Consider the following 25056-nt stretch of genomic DNA (forward strand, 5'->3'; position numbering starts at 1 on the left):
GCTGGGGGGAAATTCCAGCCTCTAAAACAAAGTGATCTGTTTTGGAAAGAATCCTAGGAGTTACCTCACTGAAGCTATTAAGTTCATTGAAGTTTAAGGCAAATTACATCATTAGAAAGAGTAGGAAATCAAGTATCCGGAGAGCCACTGTCAGCAATGAAACATGGATTCCCCTGAGATGCCAAGCATTCTAGCATACACTTGCCAAATGGAGGTCATGTACATCTTAGCTATCGTTATGCAGGACCACTGTGGCCATCCAAGAACATTCAGTGGAAGTAGACAAGGCTGCCAATGCTAATTGGACCTTCTGTCCAGACAAGAAGACACATAGGAATAATTACAGAAGGAAGGAAGTCATTACAATTTTCTCTGTAACATTCATGTGGAGTTGGCCCTACTGTTAGACAGGGTTGGGCAGACTCTCAAGTGTCAAGAAAGAGAAGATTTTTTTTTCTTTCCCAGATGTGGAAAGAGATGCCTGTGGGATTTTCTATTTCTCATTCCAAACAACTTGGCTGGTTTTGAGTACTACACACCTTGGCTTAGATTATTGTCTCGGGCAGCAAAATGTCTTGAGCTCCTTTCATATTTTTCAGACAATACAACAGCTTCTCAGAGTTTCTAAACATGAGGCTGAAAGGGATAAGCCAGTAGTCATGCACAAAAGGAAAAGAATCCTGGAGTGCCTGTGCACTGTGTGAGAAAGAGTTAACTGAATAAAATAAAGGGCAGAGGGCATTCTTAACTATTGAGCATCATGCCGCTGGGAAGATGTCAGCTTCTGTATATCACAAAACAAGCTTATGTAAAAATGGAAATCACTGTGTCAAAGAAATGATGCTGAGTATATTTAATTCTGCCCAAACTCCATGACCATTTTATATATTTGAAATGATCTACAATGATGTTTCAAGGCATATTCTTTTCAACTATATGAACAATTGAGCAAGAAAACTTTTCTGCTTAGAAGTCTAGCAATTGTCTTTGCAACACATCAAATACTAGTCTCTCCTCCCAGCTTCATACCTGATATTCATATTCTGTAAAAGGCAGGAGCATGTTGTCTTTGAAGGAGGTGGATGAACCATTATAAATGAGCACTGGGTCTCGATTTAGTTGACTGTGTATTGCTTGTCTTCGATAAAGCTCATAATATAAGATCTTTCCATTTGGCAGCTTTGGACCTGTCCACACAATGGAAAGAACAGACTGGAATCCATCATGACTTGTTTGCACATCTATGAGAGGGGCTGGCTGCATTTCAGGGGGTGCTTCAAGTGTTTGAACAGAAGCCCATTCACTGGAGCTGCAGCCCAAGAGTGTGCAAGCTTGCACTTGGACTTCATACCTTTAGAAATACAAAAAAAGAAGTTAGGCATTAGAATGAAGCTTATGCACATATACACTGCATGTAAAGGGAATATGAAATAAAAATGTTTCAAAAGATAAAGTTCTGTATTGATTCTTTTGTGTTTAAATGAGAGAGTAATACAGCACAATATAGGTTCATACTCTATTTCCATTCAGAATTAATGCATAAAATCCCTTTTATCATCTTTTTTCCTCTTTTTAGTGTAAATTCAGTGCAATCTTTCACATTAAGAATACATTTTTGTGGTTGGCCAAGCTCTTTGGCTTTGGTGGTGAAGAAAAACACTTGCACCTTTCCATAATCTTATTTATAATACTCCTATCATCCTTGGGAGAGCTCAAAGTATTCAGCATTGTTTCCGAAAGTGTCACCAAGGCTCCAATGCCAAACTTTGGGGAGTCCTACCTCAAAACTAGCCTTTCTGCATGGGACACTTGAAAAATTTCCATCGCAGCATAGTAAATCCTGTAAGAGATCTCAATACAGAATAGGTCATTTGGAGCCAGACTAACTTTGATGATACTCTGTGTCCTCTCCCCATTTCTCCATGCTGCCAAAACGGGATCCCATGGAGATAATCACATGACATAGGGCAACTTATGGCAGCATGGAGAAACATAGTCCAGAGTGCCTTTGGAAGAGTCAGGTTACCTGACTCCTAATGGCACAAAGTAGAGAAATGTGTGTGTGTGTGGTGGGGGGAGGGACGTGAAAGGGGAAAGGATGTGGGATGGCAGAAGATGGACCTGGATGAAAGGGGACAGAGTAAGACAGTTCCCTATGCTATCCTGCACTGTCATGTACTTCCCCTTTGCCCATCTAATATGGTCCTATGTCTGTTTCTTGGTTTCAGTATAGTAACAGCAAGAAAAGTAGTTGACGTGCAGCTCCAGAATTTGCATAGTGGCCCACTTTGGGAAGCTGACCAGGCCATAGAGGGAGGGGAATCAGAAGGGCTCTCCAGTGTGTGTGTGTGTGTGTGTGTGTGGACAGGACTCCCTGATTCTCAGGCTCAACCCATGAGATGGAGGGATTTTGACTCTGCCCATATGTCTTTGTGTACAAGAAGAGCCAAAGACTTCAGAACACATGCAATGCTCTGTTCTGGAAGTATTTTGTCATTTTCACCAACAGAAAAGAACAGCTAGACATAAACGTATCACTCTAAAATAAATAGGAAAGCACGGTATTCCTGCATGTATGTAACCTTCATGTTGTCAGAAGAACCAATCCCTTCAAGAAATCATTAGGATAATACTTGTTGGCAAAGCAATACTTTCAATATATTTGATGTGTCAATGTGTACTAAAATAAATAGAAAAAAGCAGCACTCCTGCATTTTGATGCATAAATGGTTATGCTTCCCTTGTTTGGAAGAAAAAAGTGCATTTGAATTTTTTCTCTCTGTATTCAAAATACAAATTATTTATCTAGATTCATTTCTCAGCTACTCCATTAAATGGGATATGGCGTAAAATGCAATAAAATACAATATTTAAAGGAATGATTGTAATTAGGCTTTGACATCATAATGTGCATTAAAGAAAAAGAGATGAGATTATTATTATTTATTTATTATTTATTTATTTATTATTTGCACTTGTTAACCGCCACTCTCAGCCCGAGGGCGACTCGTGGCGGTGTACAAAACATAGAACATAGAAAAGACAACAGTTTACAATAGATCAAGACCATAACACAACATCTTACGAATACACAACTAATTAAGCTAAAAATCCGCTTCGTCTTGTTTGGGGTCATAATCAATCTCATAGTCATAGTCCATTCCGGTGGTCATTCCAAAAACATAGCACTTAATTGAAGGCCTTGATTTAATCTTTGGTTTCAACACATATTGTATTAAACTGATACAATTTAGATTGCTACAGGATACTTCATGTATATGGTGATTTAGGAAGAACTTTATCTTAATTGTCCCATGGTTTTTATTAAGAAAAAAAGAGTAAGTAATAGTCACATTTTTTTGCATAGCCATATTTATACAACATATTTTCACTTGCCTATTAAGAAAAAGAATGCTAAAATAAACGGATACTCTTGTGAAAAATACATGGAAGCACCTAGGAAGCATTCATATGTGTCTCTACTGAAAACAATGGCATAATCCCATTTGGGCCAAAACATAATGAGCACTCCTATCTTTCATGAAACTGCACAGAATGCAACGTGATTAGAAGGTTCTGAACCAGTGCTGTTTTCTTCATCGTTTATTACATATACATATACTTACACATATTCTTAGAGATCAATGGTAATAAAAGAAGAAAAGAAAAGAAAAAGAGAGCAAAAAGAAATAGTAGTTTCTTGAAGCTATTGATAAAAGGCCTTCTTTTAATTGTTCAGGGAGTAGAACATTAAAGATCCCATTGACAGGGCCTAGCTATGAGAGAAGGGAAAATTGATTGCTTAAGTAAGTTCAGCTGAATGAAGAAGTAGCCGTTTTTACAGTAGATAATCTAGTATGCTTCTGGATCAAAGCTGGCCACAATGTCTTTTATAGGATGAGGAGAACCAATAGCAATAATTTTAGAAATGTGTTCTTAAAGTATTAGGCCATTTTAGGGTGAAAGCGACTGTTCTACCATTGCACTCTGAAAGAAGTAACTTGGATATGAAGGAGCAAAAAAGAACTGTGTGCTGTAATAATAGTTTTTATCACATATACTAATGTCTCTTATGTATAAGCCAAGGAGTTTTGACAACAAATCAACCAAAAAAACTTGGGTTGACACATGACACACTCTGTGTCATTGATGTAACCTGGGCAGAAAAATGGCAACAGGTCTTTGGCATTCTCTTCTTTGGCAGGGAGAATAATAATGGTTAGAGGTTGTTTTTTAAAAAGGTTATCCAGGGATGGACTATGCTCTTGCCTTATGCTATCCTGGGAAATCCTAAAACAAACACTAATCCACTGTATTCTCCTTGCCATGGCACCACTTTCTTGTTCTTTGAAATCCTCGAAGTTCCCACATTCACTTGCTGCTGCCCATCACAGGTCATTTATATTGCAACAACTTGGTGGCTTATCTGCGCTTTGTCAACATCGTATTCATATTCTCGGTAGGCCAGAAGCTGGGCAGCGTTGTCGCTTCATTATCCATCATGCACTCTGTTATCACGTCCATTGTATTACTGGTGGTTATTGATTTTGTTGAGCATTGTTTTGAGTTTCAATGTTGTTGTGTTATATTCTTATGTTTTATTTAATTGTATTTTTATCTGGGTTGTTGTATTTTACTATGCTCTTATTTTAATTGTGTTTTTGCTTTAATGGATTGCTTTGCTTTCATATTCTGTGGGCATTTTGACCTATATGTAAGCCGTTCCAAGTCCCTTCAGGGAGATGGTGGTGGGATATAAGAAAAAAGTTATTATTATCACCACTGCCTCCTTAATAGCAGTGAAAGAGGAGGAAGCTGCTGCTCACTTTGTGTGTATGTATCCAGGGAATATACAGGTTGAACCTGCTTTAATCAAATTGTTTAGGGTTACAAGTGTTGCATATTTCAAATTCTTTTGGAATACCTGTTTTTGCATATACATAGTGAATAATAAATGGGAAGAAAGGGGGCTAGTCACATCCACTACCCCCTGCATTTTTCTTCAAGGAGTCCTTGATCCACCACTGTCAAAAATTTGATGGGAGGAAAGAGAAGAAGGGGAATGGGAGGAAGGACTTCAGCTACAGCAGCTCTGCTCATGTAAGCCCCCTGTTAAAAAAGCAGATATCCCAGACATTTGCCTGGCTGTCAGCATATGTTCTGACCCTGGCAGTCAGGGCAAAGTAGCCCTTGTAGCTGGCAAGCAAGAAAAAAGTCCAAGTGGATCCAGATATGATGCCAACTGGTGCTTCACTTGACTGACCTTCTCTGTTGTCAGCCTCTCGCTAGAACTGTCTCACTAATACTGCAATAAATCCAAGTGTAAACCTACAATCCATCCCATTTTTAATGCTGTATAGTTGCTAATATAGGACTTTATAATAGAAAATTTATGTATTTTAAATCTTTTATTACATGTTGAAGGTTTTACCTTCAGCATATTTGGGGTCACATCAAAATCCAAAATTTTGGCCTCAAACTTAATACATGGATCAAGTTAAACATGAATATATAAGGTAAAGTGGAAGGCAAAAGGAAGGCATAGTCCATCCCTGGATAACCTTTTTAAAAAACAACCTCTAACCATTATTATTCTCCCTGCCAAAGAAGAGGGGCCGACCAAGGGCAAGATGGATGGATGGCATCCTTGAAGTGACTGGACTGACCTTGAGGGAGCTGGGGGTGGTAACGGCCGACAGGGAGCTCTGGTGTGGGCTGCTCCATGAGGTCATGAAGAGTCGGAGACGACTGAACGAATGAACAACAACAAAAATATAAGGTAAATCTTGGATGTCTTGGAAGGTTCAGTGTCTTAAATCCCATTATGACTAGGCAAAACTTTTATTAATCTTCATTCTGACTTCTAGAAACCATGGACACTATCACAATCTCATCCAATTTCCTAATGGGGAACATGATGATCATTAAAATAATGCAAAATATTCATTCATACATTTTACAGTATTCACTACTAACCTGTGATAGGGTTCTAGTTCTTCTGAGGTGTAGGACCGTTGACCAAAAGATACATGAGATGAGTCTATCTGAACAAGTTTCTTTTCTGGTTTAATAAGATCCCGAGTAGTAAGGGTATAATTGATTATATCACCATTGACTTTTGCTGGAGGATCCCAAGTAACCACAACTGTTTCTGGGGATCGTGCATGTAGTCTAGGAGGGGACATTCCAGAAGGGGCAGAAGGATTGGTTCTAATTTTAGCAAGAGTACTAGTAATACTTCCTTGGCTGTTGTTTGCACTAACAGCATAGCTGTATTCTTTTCCTGGAGTGAGCATGAAGTCATGATAACGTGTTTCCAAACCTGAATAAATCAGAAATCCATTTCTTCTCAGCTCATACTTTTGGATTTTACCATTTGGATTTGAAGGAGGCTTCCATGTGACTTCTATTGATTCCGAACCTGTCACCAGCAACCTGGGAGCATCTATGTTAAGGGGAGGAGCCTCCATTGTCCAAAAATATTTGGGTGTACTAGCTGTACAGCCCCCATTTGTACACGCAACCAAAGTGATGTCATACTTAGTGTAAGGCTGTAGATTCAGCACTGCCCTTAACAAACTGTTTCCAACATAGAGCTCTTCACCATTTACTTTCAAAATATATTTTGTGATTTCTCCATTTTGGATTTGGGGTGGTGACCAAGAAAAGTTCATATAGGTAGAACTTAGATCTTCCAATTTAGGAGGATCCACTATTGCTGGAGCTGCCTCTAGTGTCTGTATTCTGGTGTCGTCACTGGTAGTACAGCCTCCCATTGTACAAGCAGTGACAGCATAGAGGTATTCTGAATATGGTAGCAAATCTTCATCGGTATAATTAAAAGTAGTAGCATCAAAACTAAAAGGATAAGGAACACTATTTCTCTGTAGTCTGTATGACTGGAGAATGCCATTAGGCTCTTCTGGGGGGGACCATAAAATCAATATTTTCTCTGGGCTTCCTGGAATATACTTAAAGATAGGTGGGGTCAAGCCATTGGGGGCTGCTTGACTGGTCTTTGCAACCGACCAAGAGCTATCTGTATAGCCAGCTGAATTCCAGGCACGTATCTTATATTCATAACTAGTCCATGGCTGCAAACCTTCAGCTTTATATACAAATGTATTACTCCCAGTGTTATATTCTGTGAAAACAATTTTCTGTTCTTCTGTTGTTGCATTTTTCCCTGAAGCGTGTTCTTTGGTGTTTCTGTGAATAACTTCATAGCGTATTATTTTTCCATTTGAATTAATTGGCTCAGACCATTTTATTCCAATGCTGGTTGCATTCACTGACTCAATTACAGGTGCCATCTGAGAAGCAGGAGGGGCTTCATCTGTCCAAATTGGCTGGGGCAAAGAGCGGGTGCAGCCAGCTACTGTGCAAGCTTCAAGGACCAAAGTGTACAGTGTGAAAGGCTCCAGGCGCCTGAAAAGGAACTGACGAGACAAACCACTGTATTCTAGATGGTTGTCACTGAAAATATTGTAAATCTGAAAGGGAAAAAAATCCATGTTACTAGAAAGATATTAACAGCAGAGTTCTATAGTTCAGGTATGTATTGCATTAAATTCAGTATGCCAAATGTAGGCCACAAATTATGCATAGGAGTTTACATGCTCTATACAGTTCTGCTGCTCATTGGAACTATAAAAACAGAGAGATTATCAAGTTCATAGTAGGGCATAAGAAATGGCATTTGAAATGCTCTCTAAGAGATGTGTTATTATGATACTTAGGACTTTATCACATGAGGCAGGCAAATCAGTATTATATCTGAAACATCATCTTTGATGATGGTCTCTGTCCATCACATGATTTTGTGTGCATCCCACTGCCAGTCAGCCTTCCCTCCATGATTCTCCCATCCCTAACTATTAGCAGGCAAAACCCATCAAAAGCTTCCAACCCCACAATGTTTGAGCCATCTACCTTGGTGCAGTGAATCCTTTCTACTATTGTTTCTGCCTGACAGCAGGAAATTGACATCAGAGATGGGATTCTTCTCCTCTCACCCAGTCTCCTCTTTGCTCTCTTTGTTTAATTTTAAATGCTCGAATTGTGTAATTGTGAAATACTAGAAATAATTTTAAAAATTAAGGAACAGTAGTAGTGCAGAAAGGCAAGGTTATGAAGGTGTGCAAAAGTTGTGGAACCCCAGATTGGTGAACAGGTGAATTCACACTGAAGAGGTGGGCTATTGAGAAAAGTTCAATGTGGTATGTTTCTACTATCAAGGATAAAGCTACCATAGTGGAATAGTAAGTTCATGTAATAAAGTCACTTGAAAATCAACCTTCATTCATTTCTTATAAAGCTTCATTGCAATTATGATAGGTGTTAACATGATTTTTTCCCTGAACTTTGAAACCGAGAATTGACTGCATCTCAAAGAACCAAGTATGAGGACCAAGCTTTGATTTTTTGTTTTACTGAGACATCATTAGTTGAAGATGCTATGGAACTTGAAGAGAAATCATTTGGACCAGTCACCATGTCTCAGTCTAGTATGTTTCAGAAGTTTTGTAGAAGTTAAGTGGTGATCATAGGGAATCAGTATTGTACTCATGATTAAAAAAGAAGGACATGATCTATCACTCCCAGTGAGCACCCAGCTTCCGAAAACAGTCCATTCATGTTGTGTCTGCCCATACCCATAAACCACAAACAGTATTTGGCCTTGCATCCAGCAAAAATTCTGGATTCATTTTTTTTTACCTCCCACTCTCATTTAGTACTGGGCTAGCCATCACTCACAACATTTTGAAAGTGACAATAATTTTGGCTTTGTATCCAACAAGAATGCTGAATTCATATTTACATCTCCCCCACCCCTCTTTCATTCAATAAGTTTTTAGGTTTCAATTACCTTAATGTCACCATTGGGCTTGGAAGGCTCTGCCCACTTAAGCAAAAGTGCCCTGCCATTCTCCTTCTTTTCCACGGTAAAGTTACTGAGGCCACTTGGGGAAGCTTCCAAAGTGCACACAGAGGTCCATGGGCTTGAAACATGACCAGCATTGTTTACAGCAACAATATGGATGTGATATGTTGTGAATGGCTTCAGACCAAATAAATGGGTTTGATGCAAGTTTCCCTGCAGCAAAACATAAATGAAAGAAAATAAGTAAAATTGCAAACACTGTGCTGCCGCCAACAATCTATGTTTAAGCTTATCCTGTGTTTTCTTTCAGGGATGTCAAACTGGTGTACAGATCTCTCCCCACCCCCCTTCATTTCCTGGTTATTCTGACTTTAGTTCCTTCTCAATACATGTTCAGTGTATACAGAGTAAAGAACTGAAAGTAATCTTTTTATGATGGAAATTTTGTATACTGATTTTGGTAAGACTAAAAGACATAGAAAGAGAGCAGTATAGATGTTTCATAAATATGGCACAGATATGAATGAAAGATTTATTTGGGTTATTTTAATCACTGGTTGCACAATCACTGATTACTCAGATGTCATATCTCACTGTAGTTGTTGTCTTCAAGTAGTTTCTGACTTATGATGATCTTAAAATGACCCTATTACAGTATCTTCTTCACAAGATTTGTTCAGAAAGGGTTAGCCTTTGCCTTGCTCTGACCTGAGTGTTTGTGACTTAAACTAAAGTGCATTTCCATGGCTGAGCAGGATCTCCAGTGTTGAACTCCAGTGCTCAAACCATAACACCAAGTTGACTCTTCTAAGTCATATTTATCCATACAACAATTATGAGCTGAATTAGGGTACATGATCCAAAGGCCTTAAATGTACAAAGGCACACAAACTGAAAGAAAACTTTCATAAAATGTTTCACAGGTGGTATAGCACTCCAGTAAAACTTGCCAAAGTGAATAAAAAGAATGGATAATAAATGTTGGAAATGTAAGCTAAAAGAAGAGACTTGGGAAATGAGAAGAGGTGATCCTGTGTATTGGGGGTTCCTTCTGTTCCTTGCCCTAAAGATATAGTGTTTTAATCAACATTGCCCTTCTAGCCCAAATTATCATCCGGCTCTTGCACTTTTTCCATCTGCCCTGTCCTTGCAACCACAAATTTGCCTGCCCGAGTCTAGTATTCAGTTACCATGCCAGGCTATGGGTTGATTGATGATGTTATTTTATGGTGTTTTTTATGTTGTTTTATGATGTTTTAATAATTTTTACTGTGCTATGTTTTAATACTATGTTTGACCGGGCTTGTCCCCATGAAAACCATCCCAAGTCCCTTTGGGGAGATGGTGGCAGGATACAAAAATAAAGTTATTATTGTTATTAATAAATTCTCCATCTTTAAAGATGGAACACCATGGAACGCCACACAAGGAGGACAATTCTACCTGTTTCTCCCCTCCTCTATTCTGGGATGAGGTCCTTAAATTTTTCATCCATGCTATTCCTCCTTCTTTTCTGTATTCATTTATATCAGGATTAGGTATCTATTACTTGAACATTTAAATCTATCAACAGAAGCCAGGAAGAAAACAATCCATGCAACGTACTCTTTTTTTAAATAAAAGGATACATCTGAACCCATGCTCACACTAGGATTTTGTTTTTAGTGCCAGTGCCCACTCATGTATGACATGATCTCTAATGACATTATATATCACAATCTCTCCTTCTCTGCAACCTAATTCAGAAGCAGGAGGGGAAAGTCTTCTGGTTGTTGTTGCTAAAAAAACCCCCCAAAACAAACGGAAAAGTTCTTGGTGGGTGACTGTAGATCACTCATGAATCCATTGTCTTTGGTCCTCTAGATTTTTTAGACTTCAGTTACTAGAATCCTTGTCCATTGACCAAGCTGGATAGGGTTGAAAACACTTGTGAGACCAAGGTTTGAGAACCACTGGACCGTTTGCTCCTTCCCCAGATGAGGTTGTACACACCTTAAAATGTTTCACATTCAAAAATCAGGACTCATATAAACATGCAAGATCAAAGTGTGGTCCAGATGGCAAAAAGTACCAGTGAGGAAGAGTACATAAGTTAGGAACCGCTGCAGCAGTTTGTTTTTGCTTGAGCCTACTGAGAAGGTCAAGTGATGTCTCCACTCCTTCTCTTTCTCTGCTGAGTGGAAACTTTGGAGCTTGATTCCACTCTGTAGCAAGTAAATAGCTGAAAGTAGAGGAAAGTAGAATTTGGAGAGAGACTGGTGACTCATCACACTGGCCAAATACAACATTTTAGGATGCTTCTAGCCTGTTTTGGGGATGGAGCCCATGCCAGCCATCACATGAAATTGTGTGACTTTCAGTGGAGGCCCCAGCCCCAAATTAGGTGAAAGCATTCTTAGATGTTTCCCGTGTTGTGCTGGCTCCAATGGAGGCAGCACAGATCCTCCCCAGAAGGGCGACACTTCCCACGTGTGATGAGGAAAGTGCCGTGAGAGGGAACTGGACAGGGAATTATTATTTCCTCTGCAAAGCCAGGCAAAGTGGGACACTTCACTTGGCTTTTGTGATATGGTCATGGGACATTTAAAAAGTTGCTGAAAAAGTTGGAATGGCAGAGGACCAGGCATGTAGCCGGGGGGGGGGGGGGGGGGGGCTTGAGGGGCTTCAGCCCCCCCCCCCCTCCAAATTCTCATGGTGGTCCACGAGAAGGCCTTACTGGTGCATTATTTAAACTGTTATGTTTATTCATATCATGATCTGATCACCATACTCAATATATCCCATATGCATGGGGATATTAGGGCAACAATACAAAAGGTTTGCTAGGGTAGACCCTCCTTCACTCAGACTCAGCCCCCCCCCCCCCCCCCCGGAATCAAACTCAGCCCCTCCCGAATCAAAATCCTGGCTACGGGCCTGCAGAGGACTGTCCCTACCAAAAAGGAGCAGTTGGAGGAGTGGTATGTACACTTGATGGCTCTATTTAAATAAATCATGATGATGGTGATGATGGTGATAATGTCATGCAGATCATCAAGAAGGATACCAGCAACTTCTGCCTACCTTGGACTAGGCCACATTTTTCTTCATCTACTTTTGTGATATCTTTTTACAGTGCATAGAAGTCAAAAGTCAGTTCTATAGCCTTGTGTTAAATGGCTAAAAGCCAGCACTTCTAACCTCTAAATATTTAAATATCTGTTAAGCTACCAGATCTGAGAACACTTTTTCCGGAAAAATAATCATTTCTTTTTTAAAATATTAAAAGTTAGATGTTAAATATTTAAATAGTTATTTTCTCACAACAATGAGCTTCCCTTTTAGATAAATATAGTTCAGTATTTGAATGTCCATTCTGAATATTAAAACTCTTATATGCCACCAGTACTGATTATAAATACATTTTTCAATGACAATTATTCTTCCCTCCCCCTCCCCATTAAACAGGGCAAACACTGGTGAGATTAATAATGAAAATGGAGAAGCAGAGTTGAAAGCATTGTTATTGTTAGGAATCCCTAGTCATTCATGCCAAGTAAGGTTTGAGCACCAAGCTGATATAAAGAACTATGTTAATCAGATATTGAGGATAAAGAAATCCATATTATTGGTTCCATCCTAAACACATTTACACAGAAGTAAGCTACCAGTGCCTACAGCACAGTGAAGATTTCTTTGTGCTAAACCAGTGTGGCATAGTGGTTTGAGTGCTGGATTGTCAAGAGGTCAGAATTCAAATCACCTCTCAGCCATGGAAACTCACTGGGTGCCCTTGGAAAAGTCACATTCTCTCTGTCCCAGATGAAGACAAAGGAAAATACTCTTAGGATACATTTTGCCAAGAAAGCCCAATGATAGGTTCACCTTTAGGTCACAATAAGTCAGGCATGATTAGAAAGCATAAAACATAAACAAATGGCAAACCATTTATTTAAGAAGACTGCATCCATAGTCATAGGATGTGACGGGTGAAGGTAGATATTTAGGACTGAAAAATTCAATCCCACAAAAATCTAGTTTTTTTCTTTTTTTCCTAGCAAGTAAAGAAACACCATTTAGTTTACCCAGACCTATAACTGTTTTAGCAAGTCATTTAACTTGGAGAAAGGCAGAATAAAACCAAAATGAATAAAATGGACTGTAAAAATGTAACATCAGATCATTAATACTTCTTTATCAAAACAGCAGAGATGGAGACTTTTTTCCCAATCTGACAAAGACAGAATATAGGGAAGTCATGCTACCCCTCTATTCTGCCTTGGTCAACCACACCTGGAATACTGTGTCCAATTCTGGGCACCACAATTGAAGGGAGATGTTGACAAGCTGGAATGTGTCCAGAGGAGGTTGACTAAAATGAACAAGGGTCTGGAGAACAAGCCCTTCGAGGAGCGGCCATGTATAAATATGTGAGGGGAAGTCATAGTGAGGAGGGAGCAAGTTTGTCTTCTGCTGCCCTGGAGACTAGGACATGGAGCAATGGCTTTAAACTACAGGAAAGGAGATTCCACCTGAACATTAGAGCCGCCGCAAACTAGCCTCCTGCGGGAGCAAACTGTGCCAGCACGTCCCTGACGTCATGAGACTGCGCCTCTCTCCCCGCCCCTTTCTCCACCCCTTTCTCCGTGCCAGAGTGGTTTTTCCTTTGCTAGGGCAGCATTGCCAGCGTACTCTCGTTGTTGAATTCTGCCAACAACGAGAGTATGCTGGCAATGCTGCCCTAGCAAAGGAAAAACCACTCTGGGCCGGAGAAAGAGGCTGAGAAAGGGGCGGGGCGAGAGGCGGAGTCTCATGACATCAGGGACGTGCTGGCAAGGTTTGCTCCCGCAGGAGGCTAGTTTGCGACGGGTCTAAGGAAGAGCTTCCTGACTGTGAGAGCTATTCAGCAGTGAAACTCTCTGCCCTGGAGTGTGGTGGAGGCTTCCTCTTTGGAGGCTTTTAAGCAGAGGCTGGGTGGCCATCTGTCAGGGGTGCTTTGAATGACTTTTTCCTGCTTCTTGGCAGGGAGTTGGACTGGATGGCCCACGAGGACTCAATGATTCTTGATTCCCTAACTATCCCATGTAAATACATATGGGGTTAGTGCCAGGAGAGAGAAGGGGCAAGCCTACTATTGGCACAGATCACCACAAAATAGAAAACATCCAGAGGCCTGGCAATTTTTCAGGTGAAGCTGCTGTGCTGCAAAAGGGAAAGCTTTCCATACAAATGTTATTTATTTATTTATTTCATTAGGCTATATTCAGTACTCATTTGTGTATGCTTTCAAGTTATTTCAAGATTCTATTCCAGCTTTTATGTATGTGCTCAAGGGAGGTTTGCCATTGTCTCCTTCTGGAGTTGAGAGTGTGTGACTTGCTGAAGGTCATCTAGTAAGTTTCCATGGCAGAGCAGGGATTCAAACTGCTCTTCCAAAGTTCTAGTCCAGCTTTGGGGTCACTGCACAGTGCTAGCTCATTGTCAAGACCTATACTTTTGCATTTGATTATAATTTTCCTGTCCAAAAGATCTCCTTTGGAATTTGGACATATTTCTTTCTTTCTTTCTGGTATTTATATCCCGTCTCTTCTCTACTCCCGAAGGGGGACTTAGGATGGCTTACAATGGCAGCCATTTGATGCTGTTATTATTTATACAAACAACCATGAAAACAAACCATTAAAACATTAAAATACATAAATACAAAAGCCATTAATTAAACAATATAAAAACATTGGTTACCAAATAAAATCGTATCCTCATGTAAATCACCTTTCCAATCCATTTCCACTAAAGTGCTGATTTATGTCTGCTGACCTAAAGCCTGGTCCCATAGCCATGATTTTACTTTCTTCCTGAAAACCAGGAGGGATGGCGTTGATCGTATCTCACTTAGAAGCATGTTCCACAGGCGGGGGGACACCACCGAGAAGGCCCTGTCTCTTGTCCCCACCAGCCACATTTGCGATATTGGTGGGAGCGATAGCAGAGCCTCCCCGGACGACCTTAAGTTACGAGGTGGAATGTAGAGGCAGATGCGTTCACTGGGCCAGAACCGTATAGAGCTTTATAGGTCAAAACCAGCACTTTGAATTGAGCTCGGAAGTGGACAGGCAGCCAGTGGAGCTGGCCTAGCTGGGGGGTGGTATGCTCCCTGTATGTAGCTCCTGTTAGTAATCTAGCTGCTGCCCTTTGGACTAAATGCAGTTTCCGAACTGTCTTCAAAGGCAGCCCCACGTAGAATGCAATGCAGTAATCTATTTGGGATGTGACCAGAGCGTGGACCACTGTAGTCAGATCAGACTTCCCAAGGTACGGGCACAGCTGGTGCACAAGTTTTAACTCTGCAAAAGCTCCCTGGCCACTGCCGAAACCTGAGGTTCCAGGCTCAGCAATGAATCCAGGATCACCCCCAAGCTGTGAACCTGCGTCTTCAGGGGGAGTGTAACCCCATCCAACACAGGCTGTAACCCTATGCCCTGTTAGGCCTTGCAACTGACCAGGAGGACCTCTGTCTTGTCTGGATTCAGTTTCAATTTGTTAGCCCTCATCCAGTCCGACACAGCAGCCAATCACCGATTCAAAGTCTGGACAGCTTCCTTACTGACAGGTGGGAAGGAATGAGAGATTTGGACGTCATCTGCGTACAGATAACACCTTACTCTGAAACTCCGGATGATCTCTTCCAGTGTAGATATTAAATAACATCGGGGAGAGTACTGAACCCTGAGGGACTCCACAAGACAATGGTTGTGGAGTCGAACAGGTGTCACCCAGTAACACCCTCTGGGACCGACCCTCCAGGAAAGACTGGAGCCACTGCAGAGCAGTACCACCAAATCCCATTTCTGCGAGGCGTCCTAGAAGGATACCGTGGTCAATGGTATCAAAGGCCGCTGAGAGATCCAGCAGAACCAATGGGGACACACTCCCCTGTCTAGTTCCTGCCATAGATCATCTACTAAGGCGACCAAGGCTGTTTCAGTACCATGTCCCGGCCTAAAGCCAGACTGTGCCGGATCTAGATAATTGATGTCTACCAAGAACCCCTGGAGTTGTGAAGCCACCACACATTCCATGACTTTGTCCAAGTAGGGAAGATTGGAAACTGGCCGATAGTTGACTAATTGAATAGGGTCCAATGATGGTTTTTTCAACAGCAGTTTTATAACAGCCTGTTTTAGGCTGGCTGGAATATTGCCCTCCTGTAAGGAGGCATTAACCACTACCTTAACCCACTCTGCCAAACCCCCTCTGGCTTCTTTTAGCAGCCAGGATGGGCAGGGGTCCAAGATGCATGTGGTAGGCCTCGCCTCTCCAAGGATCTTGTCCATGTCCTCGAGCTGAACCAATTGAAACGAATCCATTACAACCGGAGAAGCAGGTGCTCATGTCACACCCACAGAGACTGCCGTTAAAGTGGTATCAAAATTGGAATGGATCAGAGCAACTTTGTCTGCGAAAAACCGAGCAAATTCTTCACAGCGATCCACCGAGTTGTCTGGGATCTCGCTCTGAGGTGGATTTAATAGTCCTCTGACAACTCAGAACAGGTGGATTTAATAGTCCTCTGAAAACTCAGAACAGTTCATAACAAAAGCTTTTAATCAATTAGGTTCTTTTTCTATGCATTTTACTTTCCAACAACTGTGCATTAACGACCATTATTAACATAGCCATCCATTTTTGTATCCTTTGCATTTCATTTCAGTTTTATCTTCATCTCACCAAAGTATAGACAAGCCACACAATGATTAGAAAGGGGGCATCAGTCCATGAAACCTTGTGTTAAAAACACTTTATAGTTATCAGGGATGTTCTGTAGTTTATGGTAAAATATGGACAGTGAAAACGCATTTTTAATGGGACATTTTTTAAGTAGGTGTCAAAATTGAATGGAAAAGGGGAGTTGACATAACTGTAAACTTCAGTAAGGGTGCATCTACACTGTAGTTTCATTTTTTACAAGTTATGGAACTTCTCCCATTTTGAGTCACATAAGCTATTTCCACAAATACAATGAAATTGTGAGATGGTGTCTAATGCCTGGCAGAACTAGATATTTTCCACCTGGAAGCTTCACTATGGGCACTTCTAGACAGTGCCAAAATCCACGTTTTAGGACAGAGTCAAAAAATCCCAAGACCTGACAGCAGGTCAACACACAGACCTGTCAGTCTCAGGATATGGTCCCTCATCACTTTCACCATCTTCCTCTGTAGCAAAGCTAGATAAAGGGCAGACAGGGACATCTGGCGGAAGGTTTTTGTTTTGTTTTTGTTTTTTTGTTTTTTTAAAAAAAACAAAAACAAAAAAACCCTCCATTATGTACTGGACCTCATATGTGCATATAAACACAAGCAGATATGCATGTGCACATATGAGGACCTCATATGTGCATATAAACACAAGCAGATATGCATGTGCACATATGAGGTCCAGCGCATAATGGAGATACTTTAAAAAAACATTTGTCAGATATCTCTTTTCTCAATTCTTAATTCGACCTCTGTTTAAGATTATAAAATTTAAAATAAAGAGTTTCAGAGAGTTCTAATTGCTCTCCATTTGTGCTTCCCTTGATCCACCTATGTGTCCATTTGATAGCCCAATCAGCTGATCAGCTATTTCAGACTTTTAAAAAGTGCACATGCGCTGGAGCAGCCTACACAGGGAGAGGGAAGGAAAACAAGTGTTTTGCATAACTGCAGGGATATACAGTCATGTAAAGGTGCGCTTTTTCCAAGCTGAATCAGGTTTTAAGTGCACCCTTTAAACATGTGCTTTTTGTCTGTAAACCCAATCCCTCCTGCACTTTGGCTAAACGTTGTTTAGTCCCCCTTTTTAACATGGTTAATTCCAGGTTTTACAGCTTATGTAGAAGGGCCCTATGTAAGTGAATGTGTCCTCTCTCTCTCTCTCTCTTCTTTTCTTCTCTCTCTCTCTCTCTCTCTCTCCTCCCCGGCACACACACAAACACTTCTTCACTTCACTTCACTTCATTTTATTTCTTAATTAGTCCCTCTCCACCAAGGTGCTCCGAGCGACTTACAATTTAAAATAGCATTTACACAATATAAAAACATTCAACATAAAACCATTCAACAGTGACTATTTGGCAAATTAGATCTGGTCACTTTACTTAAATGCACAACCAAATAGCTAAGTCTTGAGCGCCTTTACAAAAGATCGCAACTCCGACATCGCTCTAACATATGGAGGCAGTGAGTTCCACAGAATTGGAGCACTTCTCACCAGTCAGCATTGTACCTACTCCTTTGCAAGTACATTTTCCATTAAAGTGTGATTTTTTAAAAATCTAAATATATTCTATACTTCTGAAGATTTTGGGAACCTTCAAGCCTACTAGTTCATCTATTTTGCCCTTGGTCTTTACACAAACAATATCAATCACAGCCTTGGATACAAGAAAACAATACACACACACACGGTTAGATTAGAGTTTAGATATATTTTTAAAAATCCCTTGTGACTGGTAATGTCCCCCAAAGAAAAGGATGTTTTAAATGCCTACAGAAATTACTTCAAACACACTAGATGTATTTTTAAATGCTAGCAGCTTTGGGATATTTAGGTTATCTTTTCTCATAAGAAACATGGGAAGCATGTGGGCTATAAAGAAAAACATATGCATATTGTCAATAGTAGCACCTGTTCAATTACAGTTTATTTTAGTATGGAGAGTCCTGTTTAGCCCCTAGATGGCAATGCTATCAAACAGTTTTATACCATGAGTACTTAATGATTAACAACCAGTGTTCAGTCATCCAACATACTCAAAGCAGCCATTAAAAAAATAACAAAAATGATTTCATTACGGATTCTTTTAATAAACATTATAGCTTAGATCCTTGAAAGTGGAAGCATTCAAATTGTTCTAGCTAAAGGGAACTTGTACAGCCTAATGCAAAATTATGGACTCTGGGTTACAGTATCGAGCTCAATTGGAAGAGCTTGGCATAGAAATCTGGCATTAGAAACCATGCTGGCACAAAACGCAATTAAAATTAGCTTTACAGTTGGATGAAGTCTGTATTAATAGTTTTTTATGAAGACAGTAATCTATTAGGCTTCCACAACCAAACTTTTAAAAGTCTACAATTTACAACCTAAGGTTCACTTGAGGAGATGAGGCGAAGTTAAATTGCTTCTGATTTATCACAAAGAGCGTGGAGAAAAAGAAATAAGAGACTAGACAGGCTCAGACTTGAAATATATATTCAAGTGTGTATGTGTGTGCTACCAGGAATTATATAAGCTCTGGTGTTAAAAAATTAAACATTTTCATAACATTTCTAAAAACTGAATTTATTGTATATGGCATTGCATTGTATTGTCTACTCAAATACTTAAATAAATTCAAGATTTCTTCAAAACTCTCAAAACTGGATTCCATTGAAGGATTAGGAAGGCTTTTAAACCTTTTAAACCATTTTTAAATTATCACTTACCGTATATTCTGGCATACTAGATAACTTTTTTAGCCTGGAAAATCCTTGCTGAACTTGGGGGTCGTCTAGTACACCGGGTATAAAAATTTGCTTCCTGTTTTGGGGCCAGGCGAAGGAGGCGGGAAACTGCCTAGCTGCTGCGCTCCTCCAGCACTGCTTGTCTCCCACTGCTGGGCTTCAGCCTCATCGAGGGGCTCCTCCACTCCATGCCCGCCTTGTTTATCAGGGCAGCAGTGGCAGTGGAGGAGGTGATATACGTCGCCTTCTCCTCCTCTGCCGCTACACTGACAACCGAGGCGGGCATGGAGTGGAGGAGCCCCTCAGCAAAACTGAAGCTCAGCACCGGGAGGCAGCCCATTCCGAGGCAGTCCTTGTCCAAATGGGGTATTGAACACTGCTATTGAACTACCTGTGATAGACAGTATATCCAGGTATTATTTTAATTCCAACTCTGATTAGACCTTGCTCTTGTTTATCAGCTTGGTTGCTTCTCTTTCTTATTTCTTGCTGCTGTTATGAGGACTGTCAGTCAAGCTCTCTGATCTAAACCAAGTGCTTTGTTTTCCTTTCAAAACTTGATTATTGACTTGAACAAATTGACAAATTGATAGAGGATAGGGCTACTAGTGATGATGGCCATATATTACCTCCCGTATAAGAGGTAGCAGTTGCTGGAGAAAATCTCAGAGTTTGCAAGAACTGAGGGCACTTGTGGATGACAGTATTTCTTGGAGGTTTCTCATTCATGGTGTTGCCATAATTGGAAGCCAACTTGACACATAACGACTGTGCTTCTATCCTGGTTGTTAGCTTCCTGCTGGGCTGTTTTGACCAGATAAGTCTTTGGTCTGACCTAGCACAGCCCTCCTATGTCCTTATATTTCTCACGAACTTCTTTCTTGATGGAATAAAGACTATTGCCAAGTCTTCTAATCCAATGTCTACCAAACAAGTGTTCCTGCAATCTTTTGCCTTACTTGTTCATATCATGCATTGAGAAGATACACTTCCACACAGCCGTATAACCCGGAATGGCAAGATAGAATAACCCACAATATCCTCTTTGAACTGGGTTATTTTAGCCCATACTGCCATATAACCCAGTTCAAAGCAGATAATGTAGAATTTTATTCAGCTATATGAAAGGGGTCCTAGCGAATGGCTACTTTCATCAGGAGGCAAGAAGCTTTTTTGTGGGAACAGGAACTAAAGATTTCTTTCTTTTTATTCACCTTGGATCTAGCCTCTGAAAATTAAGCTATTGGATCTTTTCTGGAAAAAAAAATAAAATAAAATAACTGGCAGCACTTTAGGTAGCAGTTTATCCACTTGGTATGATTCCCAGATCATTTATTTTTATTTATTGAATTTATGTCCCATCTTTCTCCTGAGATGGGATTTAAGGCAGTTTACAGAAATTTTAAACAAATATAAGCCACATTTTTATTTTACAAACATAAACAAAGATTTAAAGGATGGTATTATAAAAAAAATGATTAAAAAGTAACGAACACAGATAAAACACAATTACCAATAAATGATTGATCATACATACACCACCTCACAGACACATAGTATAATGCCTCATAATTAAATTTCCACTTTGGGAAAAAGACCCTGGGGTGGTAGGGAGAGAGAACACAGCCCTACATCCCAGAATATCAAGGCAGAAAATCCCACAATATCTTCTTTGAACTGGGTTATCTGAGTCCACCTTGCCATGTATTCCAGTTCAAAGCACAAAATGTGGGATTTTATTCAACTGTGTCAAAGGGACCTGGAGCTCAATGCAAGGGAGTTCCCTAGCTTGTGAGTAAGCATGGAGAAGGCTTTCTCCTAGGTTCTCACCAAATGCTCCTGAGAAGGAGGGGGCCTGAATGAACTCACATACAGATCTAGGGGAAATCTTACTTCCTATTCAAATAACAAATAACATGGACCAGTACATTGCACTTGCATATCAGATAAACTTCATTTTTAGCTCAAATGTTCTATGTACATGCTGAGCATGCCTGTTCTAATATATGTGCAAATACAGTTCTTTATGTACCAAAATGCCTGTTGTAGTTTGATGTATGGAGTTGTTTTTAAAGGATAGTACAGACTGAGCATTCTTTATCTGGAATTCCAAAATCCTCTAAAATCCAAAACTTGTCCATATGGCTGTCTGAAATAGTGACAACTTTCTGATGGGTTCAACTTACACACATTTTGTTTCATGCACAAAATTATTAAAATATATTCTATGAAATTTCATTTGGGCTATGTGTTTAAGACCTATATGAAATGTAAATACATTTTGTGTTTCATTTGGGTTCCTTCTATAAGATGTCTCTGTATGTACATATATACAAATACAGGCATCCCAAAATTTAAAAAATCCAAAACATGTCTGGTCTCAAACATTTCAGGTAAGGGAAACTCAACCTGTATATGAAGAGAGTCTCATAGCCTCATAAATGTGTGCATACTGATGGTGTTTCGGAAAAGATTGAAGACATGGATGTTTAAACAAGCATTCGGTTAATCCGTTGTAACGAATTGTGATGACTAAGGATTGGTTATACACGGACGATGAATTTTGGATTACGATTCCAGTTATGAGATGCATAGGATCGTTATTGGTGGCCCAATAATTTGTACTGTATATGTGTTTTATGCTTTTAACTGAATATTGTTTTTAAATGTTGTAAACCGCAATGAGTCGCCGATTTAGGCTGAGATATTAGCGGTATACAAGTGCATTAATAAATAAATAAATAAATAAATAAATACTTTGCTCCATAACTGAAGTGATATATGATGACTCCAATTAAAAATCATAATCCAAGAATATCTCTGAAAATAGCTGGGATATTACTTCAGTAGCAATTGTTTTTATACAGCTCAAAATCCTTTACACACCTCCATCCTAGCATGTCTGTAGTTTGCAGTGCAGAGATAACAGAGATAAAATATGGTCCAAAATATGTAAAAATTATATTTTGCAAACTGACAGGCATATATATATCTTAAAAACTATCATGGGTATTTTGCATTATTTGAAAGCCATCATCAGAGCATAGAGCATCAAAATAATAATAATAAAAGCTTTGAATAAACATACACTTCTAGATTCCTTTCAGGATATCTTTCTCACCCATTAATCATGAATAGAAGGGCTGCTTAAACTTTAGAAATGATTAGTAGTTCCTCTCTTAAGAGCCGAAGAACAAGAATATCCTAAGAAGGTGATATTCTTGGCATCAGTACAAGCCTTTCAGCTCAGCTCATGGGCATGGTCAAACTACTCAGTCTTCAAAACCCTGACAAGTTTATACTTTTGCTTGTGATTGCCTTTGACTACTTGAAATGCCCCAAAGGTGGGGAAAGGGTCAAGAGGTGTGTGTAGGTGGAAAAGGATCAAAAATTAGCATTGATTTGTGGCTGTCGATAACACTCTGCGTGGGTGGACTCCCTGCACAAATGTTTAAATTGCACAAAGCTACACAAACTAGTCATCTTTGAATCTATTGATCTGGTGATCCAGCACTTTCCGAGATTGTCGCTCCGTTTCTGTTTAGATCTCCCATCCAACATACCCCTCTATTTTGTTTCTGCAGAAAAGGACTTAAGCAATATTAGCTACATCAGGAAAGCTGTTGTGGCATCTGAAAGCTGAGGGACAGGTAATATGGCTATTTATCACTTCTTTGGGAGTAATCATCAGGGCAAAGAGTGCCATTAATCAGAGACATTAAGGAAATGATTGCTTCTCATGCTCCATGAAGAAATTTTTATTTTTCATCATTTCTTTCTCTTTCTACTTCATCCAGTTTGAGAAAGTCAAATCTCTAATGCAATGATAAGGAAGTGGCATATACACTTATGGATAAGAAAACAATTGAGTGCACACTTTCAGGTTGGTCATTTTGGACTGTTATGAAAGCAAACAAAATCATAAATATGGTTTACCCACACATTTTACCTTATACATATGTGTGTGCACATTCCCTTAAGGCTTTCCCCAGATGGGATGCCTCATGGGCATCTCAACTGCAACTACTCAGTCACTAGCTAACAAGCTGAAGCAATTACATGGCTAGTTGAAATTGGTTAGAAAATAAAACTGAGAACACATTTCACCACTGTTCATTTGGGGGACAAACAGGAGAAAGTGGCTGAGATGGATAATGTAAAGGGGATGAGTTGGGAAGAGGCAAGATACAAAAATTACTAGGGGTGCAACGAACGCTGAAGAATTATTCCATTTTGCCATGGCCCAGTGGTATGGAATCCTGTAATTTGGTGAGGCACCAGAAATCTTTGGCAGAGAAGTCTAAAGAACTTGTAAAACTACAACTTCCAGCAGATGGGCATGGGTCCCCTGCTCCCATGAGCAACCTCTGATGTAACAGTTAAAGGCAGGATCCTTGTCCTTCCTCCCTTCACTGGAGATCACACATGGGAGGAGAGTGAAAACATCAGTATCCTGCATTCTGATTAACAGAAGAACAAACACCTAAATAATAATAAAAAAACAGGAGAACAAATACCTGAGATTTGCAGCAACTGCTGCCCTGTTAATATGAATAGAGGGAGAACTGGGTCAGGAGATAGTACCATATTTACTGGAATTTAATACTCCCATTTTTGGACTGAATAACAATGCCAAAATTGAAGTTTGTAGGTGCGTTAGAATCGTGCACATAAACCCATCTGTGTGAAGAGACCCAGAGGAACCCAGAACCCCAGAGCCTGGACAGGGAGGCCGAGGGGGGTCACCTTCAAAACTGAGGTGCACATTAGAAATGTGTGCAACGGCTGAAACCCAATCTGTAATTCATTTTGGAGATTCAATGGCTCCTGCTTCATTTTGTAAAGATTTGGAACAGGGCTGTAGTTTGGGATTGGATAATTTCAACAGAGGAAGGTTATAGACTGAATATATGAAGGGATAGAAACAAACAGAATTATCAAAAGCTTAGGTTTTAAGAAACACACAGAAACAGAATGGACTTCCAAAAACACATGTCTTTCTCTCCTGCAAACACCACAAAGACAGAAACACTAAGGGGAAGAGGAGACCAGCTTTGCTGAAAGCTTTGCTGTGATTGCCTTTCTTCTTCTGATTGGCTGACAAGGAAGGAAAATACAGCTGCCCTTGTCAGTCACATCAACCCCAACCCTTTCCCACCCCAAACAATTATCATCGATGGAGTATGTTAATGTTTTACAGCTCCAAAATACCTAATTTGTACTCATCTCTCTGAAAGTTTTGGAGGCTGGTGTTTCGATTTGTAAATGTTTTGGAAGGTCCTTTCTGATTAATAATTCAGAAAGGTCAAACTACTCAATCATACGAACCTCTGAATTTTGAAATGGAGGTCTGAAGCTTTGCACACCCCTAGCGCATATAACATTTGATACTGGATTATACTCAAGTAAATATTATATTTATCTCTTCAGCTAAGCTAGTTATGTAACTAAGTAACATGTGTAGAATTCTGGCTCTCCTCTGTCCATATATGTTATTCCAAAATGATATATAATTTGATCTTGATAGTATTTTACTTTCAGGAAATTTTTTCAAGTTGCCACTCTGGTAACTGAACACAAGGTGAAACCATGTATAGAACTTCTGCTTCCATCCTGGCAGGTCCTAATTGGGATTATAGTTTAAATATCAACATATGTAATAACCTCTCATGCCAGAAACACATATTCTTTTGCTTTGCAAAA

At 39.9% G+C, this 25056-nt stretch overlaps 1 protein-coding gene across 2 annotated transcripts in view; it reads right to left on the reverse strand.

The window, feature by feature from the left end:
* The window catches only part of USH2A (usherin), a 546480-nt gene that overhangs the window by 38051 nt on the left and 483373 nt on the right, over window positions 1–25056 (reverse strand). For both annotated transcript variants that reach the window (XM_060754270.2, XM_060754269.2), the window contains exons 62-64: window positions 8870–9097; window positions 5977–7493; window positions 1030–1351 (exon numbers count right to left, since the gene is read on the reverse strand). In XM_060754270.2, coding sequence (XP_060610253.2) covers window positions 1030–1351; window positions 5977–7493; window positions 8870–9097 — 2067 coding nt within the window. The remainder of the gene's footprint in view (window positions 1–1029; window positions 1352–5976; window positions 7494–8869; window positions 9098–25056) is intronic.

The sequence above is a fragment of the Anolis sagrei genome, chromosome 1 (assembly GCF_037176765.1).
Source record: "Anolis sagrei isolate rAnoSag1 chromosome 1, rAnoSag1.mat, whole genome shotgun sequence".
NCBI classification, from domain to species: domain Eukaryota; kingdom Metazoa; phylum Chordata; class Lepidosauria; order Squamata; family Dactyloidae; genus Anolis; species Anolis sagrei.